Source organism: Pterocles gutturalis, unplaced genomic scaffold, assembly GCF_000699245.1.
Source record: "Pterocles gutturalis isolate BGI_N339 unplaced genomic scaffold, ASM69924v1 scaffold52193, whole genome shotgun sequence".
In the NCBI taxonomy this organism is placed as follows: domain Eukaryota; kingdom Metazoa; phylum Chordata; class Aves; order Pterocliformes; family Pteroclidae; genus Pterocles; species Pterocles gutturalis.
Genome location: NW_010127609.1, coordinates 1 through 10,965, shown reverse-complemented (window position 1 = coordinate 10,965; position 10,965 = coordinate 1). Strand labels below are relative to the sequence as shown.

Sequence of the window (10,965 nt, the reverse complement as noted above, 5' to 3'; positions counted from 1 at the left end):
CCTTCCAATCTCTAACATTCTGTGATAATTTGAAGTCACAAAGATACCCACACATTGAATACATTATTATACGTTTGTATCTTCTTCAACTTCATTAAATGCCATATGCTTCCTATTTCATCCTCTCGCATCTTCATAGAGAGAGCCATTTCACACTTACAGTCTAGAACTTACAGATCTCTCTGCTTCCAGAGCAGAGCAGGAGAAGATAACTGGTAGAAAGAGTACACTTTCATATGACTACCAAAAATCACACACTTTGAAGTAGCCAGTTCCTACTGCAATTCCTGATGTACAACGCAAGACCGACACGGCCATCCAATACTTGGAGTGTATTGCTATGGGATATGCCAAGACAAGGCAAGGATGCAGCATCCACCGATTACAGCCCAAATGTTCTCAGATTATTTTTCAATATATTCATCATTATGATCCTTGCTCCACAGATGAAAAGACTTCCACTATTCTTACTGAATCACGTGCTACACTTTTTTTAGGCTTGATGGCATTTCCCAAGCAGTTTTCTCTACAGAAACAAATACACAACAGCACTTGTTTTGTTTAGCAGCAATCTGAAGACAAATCAGCTTCTGCCACCCCCCCAACCACCAAAACTCTAGAACTGATTACCACGGTCAAAGGGGAAATGTGAGTGTTTATGATAGGTAGTCTTCCCATTTAAACTGCCTTGGTTCTCTTTCCGCCTTTTAAATTTAGAAGCATGCTACAGGACACTACAGGATCCAAATGGGGTCTGTAACAGAAGTGGTGCAAATACAAAAATTAGTACTTAACCATCAGAACAATCTGGAAAAATACGGAAGTGCAAGATACTTGTTCAACGAGACACACACTCCTCGAAGCAACCGTCCTTGACAGTTCTTGTCTTTTTTTTGGAAGACTGAATCAGAGAAGCTTATTGGAAACCCAATACGGTTTGCATATAGCTGTAAACAATCTTTCACAAGAGGTCTCCAAAGGTTCATTGCAAACAGCCCTTGTAGTTGGGCATATTAGGAAAGCCAGCACCTCTAACTTGATCTAGAATTTCTACTTAAGCTTGCAGCAACCTGCCCCCTTCAATTAATTTCATTTAGCTTCCCCAAGACATCTTTATTGCTGCATGTGTACTATTAGAATAGGTTACTACAAAAAAGTCTGCAGTTCCCCTTATTTGTGCACTATGAACTCCCATTTTCTTCAGCTCTAAACAAGAGCAAGAAATTGAAACCCTTTAAATCCTTTAAGACCACACCACAAATGATGGTCACAAAAAATTTTTTTTTTTTTTAAATTTAACTTTGACTTTCCTGAGAAATCAGGAAAACTATAAACAGCAGAAATAAGACATTGAATCTTAATGAGTTAGGTGACAGCTATACAGCCATCCTGCGCACACAACTGCAGGTTCTTTGTGAATACGTAGCTCAGTGTATTTCCTGTTTAACATAGGAAGAACCAAAGCTCCTGACATAGGAAGAGTATTTATTAACATGAAATTCAAGTATATTAACAAGAAAATCACATTTATCACCTTGTTTAGTGAAATCTTACTTAAAACTACTTTTCCTCTTGATTTCTGTGTTCCATTTCACTTATACAATCAAAATCAGTTTAACTCTTCATGTTCTTCTAGCATGAGAATAGTCCTTCCGTTGATGTTGACAATATTTGGGCTTTTAAGGCATGGAAGTATCTAAAAACAGGGGGCAGAAGCTAAGCTTCCAGGTTTTTTCTTAGCTTTTTTTATGACAATAACACTATTTAAATTAGGGCCTGGAGGAGTTTGCGTGTGTTTCTTTTTAAATCACAAGCCCTGAATTTGGAAACTAATCCTGTAGTTCTGCAGTGTGCCTCTTTTCAAAGTATTCCAGCTAACGTAATATCATAAACTCTCACATCAACCATTTTTTCCTTAGAAAAACTCCAGAGGAGAAGCAATTTATGCTTATTTCCTTTCCGTGCCACCTTGAATATAAGCATGCTAATTAAACCACAGAGGTTTTTTTAAAAAAAGGCTGTGAAATTTCCCAGCTAATTCTGCCAATTCAGTGCTGCTAATGCAAAGCAAAATCTTTTCAGAAAACAAGCCGTTGTAGAATACGGTAACAAAGAAAACAATGCTGGCTCCAATATAATGAACATGTAGATGGTAGTCGTGAGATTCACATTTTGATGTCTGTTCTCTGCCTTTATTTCCCCACTGTTAATTTTAGGAAATTAATATTTCTCACCTAGTACCTTTGGTGGTAGATAAGCACACAGCACCATTGAAACGATTTTACCTTTTTCTGTATTGCTGTCCTACAGTATCAACATTTTGATAAGACAGTAACACTTGTCAAGAACTTACCATGCCATTTGCCTTTGTAAACTGTTCCAAAAGAACCTGACCCTATTCTGGTAGAAAGCATGACTTCACTTGCTTCTATTTCCCAGTAATAACTGGAATCTCTCTGTCCACGAGGCCTCTGGAACAAAAATTGACATGGCTTTAAGTATTTAATCACATATATTACATATACACATACCAAGAATGAAATAACTTCCTTCATAGAAGTTTAAGATGCACTGAAACCTAGAGGGTTTTGCCCTGCAGTTTGGACTTTTGTTTTTCTCCTCAATTTGTGACGGGTGGTGGGTTGTTTGGGGTTTTTTCTTAATCAAAAGACAAAACATTTTCTTGGGTGCCTTTAATTGCTTAAGAAGCTATAATTAAGTTCTGCCCTAAAAACTTAAATTCTGATCTTAGATCTTAAGAGGAACAAAACACTTTATAATCAACTATTTAAAGACATCCAAAATACTCAAGAAACTTATTGACTTTTTCAAAATTACAATACTAAAATACAGGAACTCATTTACATATTTAAAGGAAATAAACCAAAAACATGAGAGCAGAATTCTCAAATGTCTAAGTGATTAACTGTGAGTTCCACTAAGCAACTCTACTTTTATTTTTAAATCTTAAAAGCCTTCAAAAATTTGAGATATCATTCATTATCATTCTAACTCATTTCTTCCCCACCCCCCAAGTTTAAAACAAGCCTTTGAAGGAAAACTTACATTTTGTTAAATCTATTTTTCCCGAGACATTTTGACTAACTTTACTATGAAAAAGATGGCATTATCAATGTCCGTTTTTTATGGCAGCTATAGCAATACAGTTCAAATAGGGATAAAAAGGCTAACTTTAAACATAGCCCTGAAGATTTAAACAGGTAATCCTTGTACTGAAAAATAATTTCTATCTTTCCCAAGTCAGTCAAAATTACACAAAGTGCAAAGCAACCCAAGATGACCATCAGCTTGTATTGCCTTTTAAGTACAGAAATTTACCCCAACATACCACTGCTCACAGCCTCGTTTAATACGTTAAAAAAAAAAATATTACCATACTCACAATTTTGTTTTTTTCTTGTGTATTGGATCCAGGGGCTCGCTCTCTTTGGGCTGGGACTGGTGTTTTGGGCTGAGACCAGCCAGTGGGGCTCATATTGTTAGGACTTCCAGACAGAGCAGAGGGTGAAGCTTAAAAATAAAATTAAACACAAAAAAAATTATGAACTAGAAAATAAACACAAAATAATACTATATATTCTTTTATTTTTCGAAACCATACCTGATTCACTATGGCTTCGAATTGCATCCTAAAACAGAGGAGATAGATAATAAAATTAATAAATATATAAGAACATATAAAGGAACAAGCAGGAATAGCGTTGAAATTGTTCCTGACAGTTTTGGTCAAGCATGATACAGTATTGACCAACACCCTCCAAAAGGTGCCAGCTCGGTTATTTTCTAGTTACAAGAATCCTATACGCTAAAAAACATGCAATTTGTGAATTCTTACAAAACATCAAAAATATTCACAGCTTATTAAAAGGAATTGCTACCAAAATAAAGAAAGGAGGAAAAAAAAAAAAAAAACACAGAACAAGTCTGCATTCCCAACACTGGATTTCTGTACATGCTTGTATTTCTGCTCTGAACATAGCTCCTCTGACAGTCCGGTATCTCTAGGGGATAAGTTCTCAAAAAGGTTTTGGGTTACAACTATGAAAACTTTTAAAAGCCCCTAAAATACTCCAAATCAATATACATTTTAAAATATCTCTACCGTACTATTTCAACCCAAAAAAAAAAGGCTACATCTTGTGCCCTAACACAAAACCATCTAATTTTCAGAACAGTTTTCCACACATTAAAGTTCGATGATATTTGAAAAGCATGTTCTTTCACAGGTCACTAGTTCGTACAGTGCAACAACTCTCACCTCATGCCACAGGCACTTTACAACACAATTCTACAGCCATGCACAAGATCAACTAAGCTCTGACAAACACGACTTCACAACCTTTCTCACCTGCTATGTATTATCCCAAAGTACATACAGGAAAGGTAAAATATCCAGGTACTGTGTAAGTACAAAGCAAGAACATGCACTACAGAAATGTTAAATACTGTCAGAGTTAATAGAAGTCAATTCAAACTTTCTAACTAATTAGTAGAATAAGAAAGGTAAGATTTCATAGGAGGACAGAGCAAGCCTACATTCCACCATACAGTTTTCAAATGAACTCATCCTCAGTAAAGATTCATCAATGAAATACATCATTTTAGCTAGTTAGTTGCATTCTCCCAGGCTTGACTCTGTATACAGTATTCTTGCAGACCACCCCTACTCTACACCCAAGCGGATTAAAATCTGCTTTAACTACAAAAGAACTTTGCAAGTTACTACTTTTATCCATTTTGAGGACAATAAAAATCTTTTAGAACCTGAATTAATAACAATTGATGGTTTTTGTACACCAGCCTGAGAATGTAACTGCTTTCAAGTAAGCTGGCAAAGGATAAGTAAATAATTGAAAATTGTTCTCGTACTTATGTATGCATAGTTCTTTCTTAAGAAAAAAGCATTTTTGAACTTCAACCCTGATCTGAATATTTTATCTTTTTACTTATGAATCCTACAGCAAATGAACCAAAAACAGTAAGAGTTGTTCTTACAACACAAATAATATCATACACAGTGCTGTAGTCTTGTCACCTTTATTTTGATGTGAAATAGAAATTGTAGATCATGTTCTTAATCAAAGAATTTTGTACAGTTATATTCAACAAAACAGTTTCCAGAGAAAAAAAAGCCACACGATAGATGTGTTTGAGGAGTTTTCCTTTAAAAGACTGTGCGGCCAAATGGATCTCTAATCCAAGTCTATTCAAATTCACACCAAATTTCATAGCAGTATGGATTCATCTAGCTAAACTAAAAATGAAGGTCTTCTATCAAATTTGCCTCCTCCAATTATCATCCTCAATATTTAAGTATAAACATGCTATAAAGGTTTTTATCAAATCAACTCCAGATTAAACATTTCATGTGGACACTGCCATGGCTTACAAGTTATAGCAATCCTGTTAATCACAAGAAAACAAAAGGCACCAAGAAAATACCTACTCTTCCCCTCAAACAAAATCGTCTGCACCAGGAACTGGGAGAAGCATTCAGGCTGTTATTCTAGGCCAACACAGTATGAGATAAAAGAAAAGAACAGAGGAAGTATAAAAAAAATTTAAAAAAATTAAATGTTAGGATAAATGAAGGAGAAAGCAACCTAATTTGTTTGATATATGATAATTAAGTGCAGTAAGACTTTTAAGTAAGCATTCCTGTTCAAACCCAAAAGTTCACAAGTATCCATTCTTTGTAAAACCACTTTATTAAGGTGATCTTTCTCACCTCATACTAGAAGAGCTCTACTACCTTTCTCTGTGGTGTGGCTTTTTTAAACTTTTTTTTTTTTTTAAAGCCTTTTGGGAGACCAGCTATTGCCTATAAGACATGGCAGCTGTTTTTATTTAGTCCCAACAATATTACAGAGATTCTGAATAGAAAGCATTTATGTCTTCACTGCTATGCACAAGGGATAATGCCTCCTCAAAGGCTCATCACACTACAGTTAAATAACTCATACTCTCTTTCTTGAGTGCTTCCTTATTTTTTGTGCCATGAAAGATGGTCAGCCAGGCTTCAGAAGCTGTAAGCCTTAGAAAACCAAAGGGAAAGGGAAGGCACCTTTCCCCATAAAAGCCAGCTGACACAAAGCTCCTAATCAAAAAAGCTTCACAGGGAGGCAGTGCACTTTTCTTCAGTTCCACCAAAGGTCTGGAGGACTTCTCTAGCACATTTCAGAGAGTCTTCACATTTCATAGCAGCCCATAAACTACCAGCTGAAGGCGCAAGTAACCTCAACAATCAAAGGCTTTTGCTTAGCCTAAAGAGTTTTTAAACTATCCAGAGAAAAAAGCCCAACAAACAGTGCCCTCTCTGAAGTCTTGCAGTTCAGCACTTTCTGCAAGCCTTTCCTGCACACCACTCCCTTATGTTGTTAATGTTACCACAAAACAAACCAAAAAAAAGCCCCCACTTCAGGCCTGACTTAAAAGAATTGTCTCTTACTACTGCCAGTCTAAGGTAGGAAAAAAAAAAAAAGAAGGTGCCTGAAAGCAAGTAACAGCAGAAATATTCACAGATACAGATGGTTTTCTCACGTAAGCCCAGAATCGTTGGTAATTCTGTACAGGTGTAACACAAAGATATCACCAGTAAGCTTTGACTTAAGTATTCCAACTCCAAGAACTACATCCAGACTTACAGTGCCTGAAGTCTGATTTAAAATAAACACCAGCCCCCCCCAACAAATCTGGATTTGTAAGTTTAAAAGAACATTTTAGACATGCCTAATAAGTATTTCCTCAGCAAAACTGAGCTTATTTTCAGATCTGTGAAACTTGATTGTTAAGCTCTTTCACATCTTTACAGACACCACAAGTCTACCTAGAACTTCAGCAAAGTTGATGAAGACTGCAAGTATGAACTATTAACTTTCTATGCAAATACATCACCTACATTCCTTCATCTCTCACCCAACTAAGGCAAACAGTAAGCAAATGACAGAAAGCAAAGAAGAAGAACCAACCAGTGACTCTTAATCAGTCAGTCACAGTTGGAGTTTAACTTTATGCTATTCCTTCCCTTCCAACATTACCTCAATTATCCGGCTGTCTACAGGCATTGTAGTGCTAACCATGTGGACATTTGGTGTGGATGTAGACCGCTGTCTTTGGGAAAGGGAGCCCTCAGAGGAAGGATTGGATGTGTTGAACGTGAAGGCATGAGGTGTAGAATACCTGTGCTGGGAACTGAGAAGGAAAGAGAGAGAAAGGGAAAGTTATGGATATTTTTTTCTCCTCTAGCAGTTGAAAAATACTCTTCAGTGTAACCTATTCAAAAGCAACACACACAGAACTCCAAACACAAAAAGTTGGGACTTACACGCTAACCACAGTATTTGGTCAGCTGAATCATTCCCAGTTTAACTTAGGAAAGCAATTAAAAAATCAAGTAAAATCTTGTCAGTTCACATACTCATCTAGTGTGTTTAACATAAGTCTGCTTCTGCCATTACAAAATTTACCTCAATCCCCAGAAAATCACATTCAATATACTGATAAAATACTGTCTCTGCTGGATTAATTCAGGTCTGTGACATTTAAACAAACCGCTCATTTCAAGCCTGCGATGCATAGCTTAAGAGCTACTTTTACTGTTAAGCCCTGACTTTGTAAAGGTTTGCAAGACTGTTCAACGGCTCACACAGAACAGCCAGCAAGGAAGTCATGAAACCCAATACAAAAAAAGGAGGCCAATGTTAAAATCCAGTTGAACAAAGAGTTATAAATCACAGTTAAGGTCAATCAAACCCTGTTTATCCCAAATCACAGAAGTCTCCTAAGTGAAATCAGCCAGCCCTCACAAAAAGCTTAAAAAACTATCAAGTTCATGAGTCATTGCTCAACAACCCTGGAAACAGAAGATGGCAAAGAGAACATAAAATCAATTCCCAGTGGAGTTCCCACGAAAATAAATAAATAAACACAGAACCATTTGCAAGTCAGCTACATGCAATGTGCCTCGTTCCTGAATAGGCCAAGATTTTTCAAAGGGATGCAGAAAAAATAAAAGATGGCCTGCCCTCTTCAGCCTCTGGAATTTCAAGGAAAAAATACAGGCACAAATCAGGATCAGAAGACAGGCCCCTTTGAAAGGACAGCAATTTTTATTCTAGCATTTAAAACTACAGGAACTTTCTCTTTAGGTCTCAGAGTTTTCTTTAAGATAAGCATATTTTCAGTTTCCACCATTCTCTCTTTAAACTCTTATCTGTCACCATAACATTAGAACGTTATTTTAGTTTATGTCTATAAGTCATGCAAAATGAGTCATGAGCCCTTATAGGTATACTACCTGATCAGATGAAATAAAATTAATTCACAAAAATACCAAAGAGAGCCTTGAATTTTCTTAGATAGGAAAACAAAGGTCTCCAGAAAAAACTCATCCCTTAAAATCTTATGACTAAAAATTAAAAACATAAAATCCCAAATCAATGTTTTGCTTGAATCTAAGAACAAGAAAGGACACTCCATATTATTTATGATGAAGTGGTGCTGCTGCCTTGCACATTTATCCCAACCTTCTATCTGATTGTTCTATTTTTGAGGAGTTGGGTTGTTTTGTTTTTTGTTTTTTCTCTCAAACAACTGTATTTCCCAAAACAGAAATGACAGGAAATACTAGCTTACCTAACAGGTATCCGGGAGACAGACTCCCGCATCCGTCTCATTGTCAAGGGAGGTAGTGCAGGGACACCACTGTCACTGATATTTGAATTTGGGAACAATCTGAAATATCAACAAAAACAATTACAATTTCAACTGCCACACTACCTCCTGTACAATGCTCTTTAAAGCTGGAAATTTAAAGGGCTGTTTCTTTTCAGCATAATTAATTAACACATTCCTATCTTTACATAAAATTTTTCCTCTGTGTATGGTACGACTAAAAACTATGTCTTCAGACTCCCAAAGAAAATTTCTATGTGTTCTTTCTAAACTTAAGATACAAATCTTTTTATATCAGCCTTCAGATTCTCCTCAATGAGCATTCAAGATAATTTTAAGTTCTATTAAACCCAGGTAGCACCAAGTGGCACAAGTCGTAGTCAGTATAAGAAAATGCATGACTATATGACCAAGTTCAGTTATAAAAAAATACAATCACTAAGACACATAAAATCAATTATAAGGTTTAACTCTTTTGCACAAAAGGACTACTTCTAACATAATGATTTTCAACTTTTTCTAATCAATATTAGGAAAGTATTTTCCTTCATCAGTTTTCTCACCATTCGATGCATTTTCAACAGTGTGTCAAAAGTAGTACTAGTTCTGAACACTCATGCATACTTCCAGCAGCTAAAAACCAACTGAGTCATGACCTTTTTTTCTCCTAACAAAAGTGTTACGTGAGAAGAACTATTACGCCTTCTCATGTTGAAACAGAGGGCATAATAGCAACTGCCTGGTCATTCAAGACCTTTGTTGACTTGTTCCAGAATACTGAAGTCTACAAGAAGAACAAAATGCATTCAATGTAAACGGCCTTCTTCACCTGGGAACAGACAATCATTGCTGGCTGTTTTATGAAATCAATACACACGTTCTGTATATCGATGACAGTGACTACACTTCCCAACAATCCAAATTTTTCTCTGTCTTAAGAGACTAAAAAAAACCATGCTTGTCTGTCACAAAGAATTACTGCTGCTATTGAAAAGGAACAGTCCTTACAAGAGTTGCCTGATATTGCTCCAGTCAACACACATGGTTGGAACTTTAGTGCTGCAGTGTTCGTGGAATTTATAACCGCATGTCTGACACCGAAACCCATTTAGCAGGAACTTCTGGCAGATGTCACAGAAAGCAAGCTTTAGAAATGTCTTCCGAGCCTAGAAAACACATTAAATTATTAATCCAAGCTACTAGCTTCTCTTCATTAGCTGAGATGAACATCTTCAGAGCTTGACATAAGTAAATACCATGTTAAAATGTTATGAGTGTTCCCAAAGTGCTACTGAAGTTAAAACCAGTATTCTTGCATGTATTTCCAGTTTGGTTAGAAACCTGGAAAGCTTGCAAACATTTAGGACTTTGTTTACATAATTATTTGAAAAAAAAAAAAAAAAAGAGGAAAAAAAAAAGGAAAAGTGTTCTGTCAAATTCAAAAGCACTATTTTGTGCTCAGTAATGTGACAGAGTTGGGTGGGCCAAGAATTGGGGTTTTTGTTTGGTTTTAGTATCACCAAAACTGAAGGAGGATCAGATGGTAAGAACCATCTAATTTTATTAGTCAAAACACTTGTTGTATGTTTATGACTAATCAATAACCCTTGCATAAGAAAAATTCCTTAGTAAATAAAATAGTTTAAGGGAATTCTACTTTTCTTAAATGGCATCTAAGAAATTTTTTAAAGCTCCTAAAATACAAAAAAAGATTAAAATGAAGCCAAGGGTTTCTTCCTCCACAGTGTACTGTGGAAGAAGGCTCAAAGTTTGAACTTCTTCCAGATCTACAGAAAAATATTCATTTTCTGGTGACCAACTGCAGACTATTTTATTTGTAGTTTTCTAAAAATGTAAAGTAGAAGCAAAGCTACTTTCAGATTTTGTACATCAATCCTAACCTTTCTAATGGATGTAAATAATAACGCTTTAGTTTTGCCACTTGGCACGATATACTTCTCGGACAAAACAACACCAAGGCTAGAATATAGGCATAGAGTTCCTTTACAGGGAGAAAGAAATAATGCAAGGTAAAACTGTTAGAGTTAGGCATTATCTCTCTGGGAAAAAAAAGGGGGGGAAACAGAAGGGGGGGAAACAAGGAAAACAAGGGAAAGAAGGAAAACAAGGGAAAGAAGGAAAACAAGGAAAACAAGAAAACAGAAAAAAAAGAAAAAAAAAAAAACGAAAAAAGAAAAAACGAAAAAAAAAAAGAAAAAAAACCCAAAAAACCAAAAGAGAAAAAGAGAAAAAGAAAAAAAGAAAGAGAAA

The 10,965-nt window shown here is 35.9% G+C and overlaps 1 protein-coding gene across 1 annotated transcript; it reads right to left on the bottom strand.

Annotated features, from left to right (window-relative positions):
* Positions 1-2,353: 2,353 nt before the first annotated feature.
* LOC104466020 (RAF proto-oncogene serine/threonine-protein kinase-like) lies at positions 2,354-9,860 on the bottom strand (the record flags this gene model as incomplete). Its single annotated transcript, XM_010079314.1, has 7 exons — positions 2,354-2,471; positions 3,404-3,531; positions 3,623-3,650; positions 5,468-5,527; positions 7,059-7,212; positions 8,656-8,754; positions 9,703-9,860. Coding segments are annotated over 7 exons (745 nt in total), but the record flags the coding sequence as incomplete, so codon positions are not given.
* Between the last annotated feature and the right edge of the window lie 1,105 nt (positions 9,861-10,965).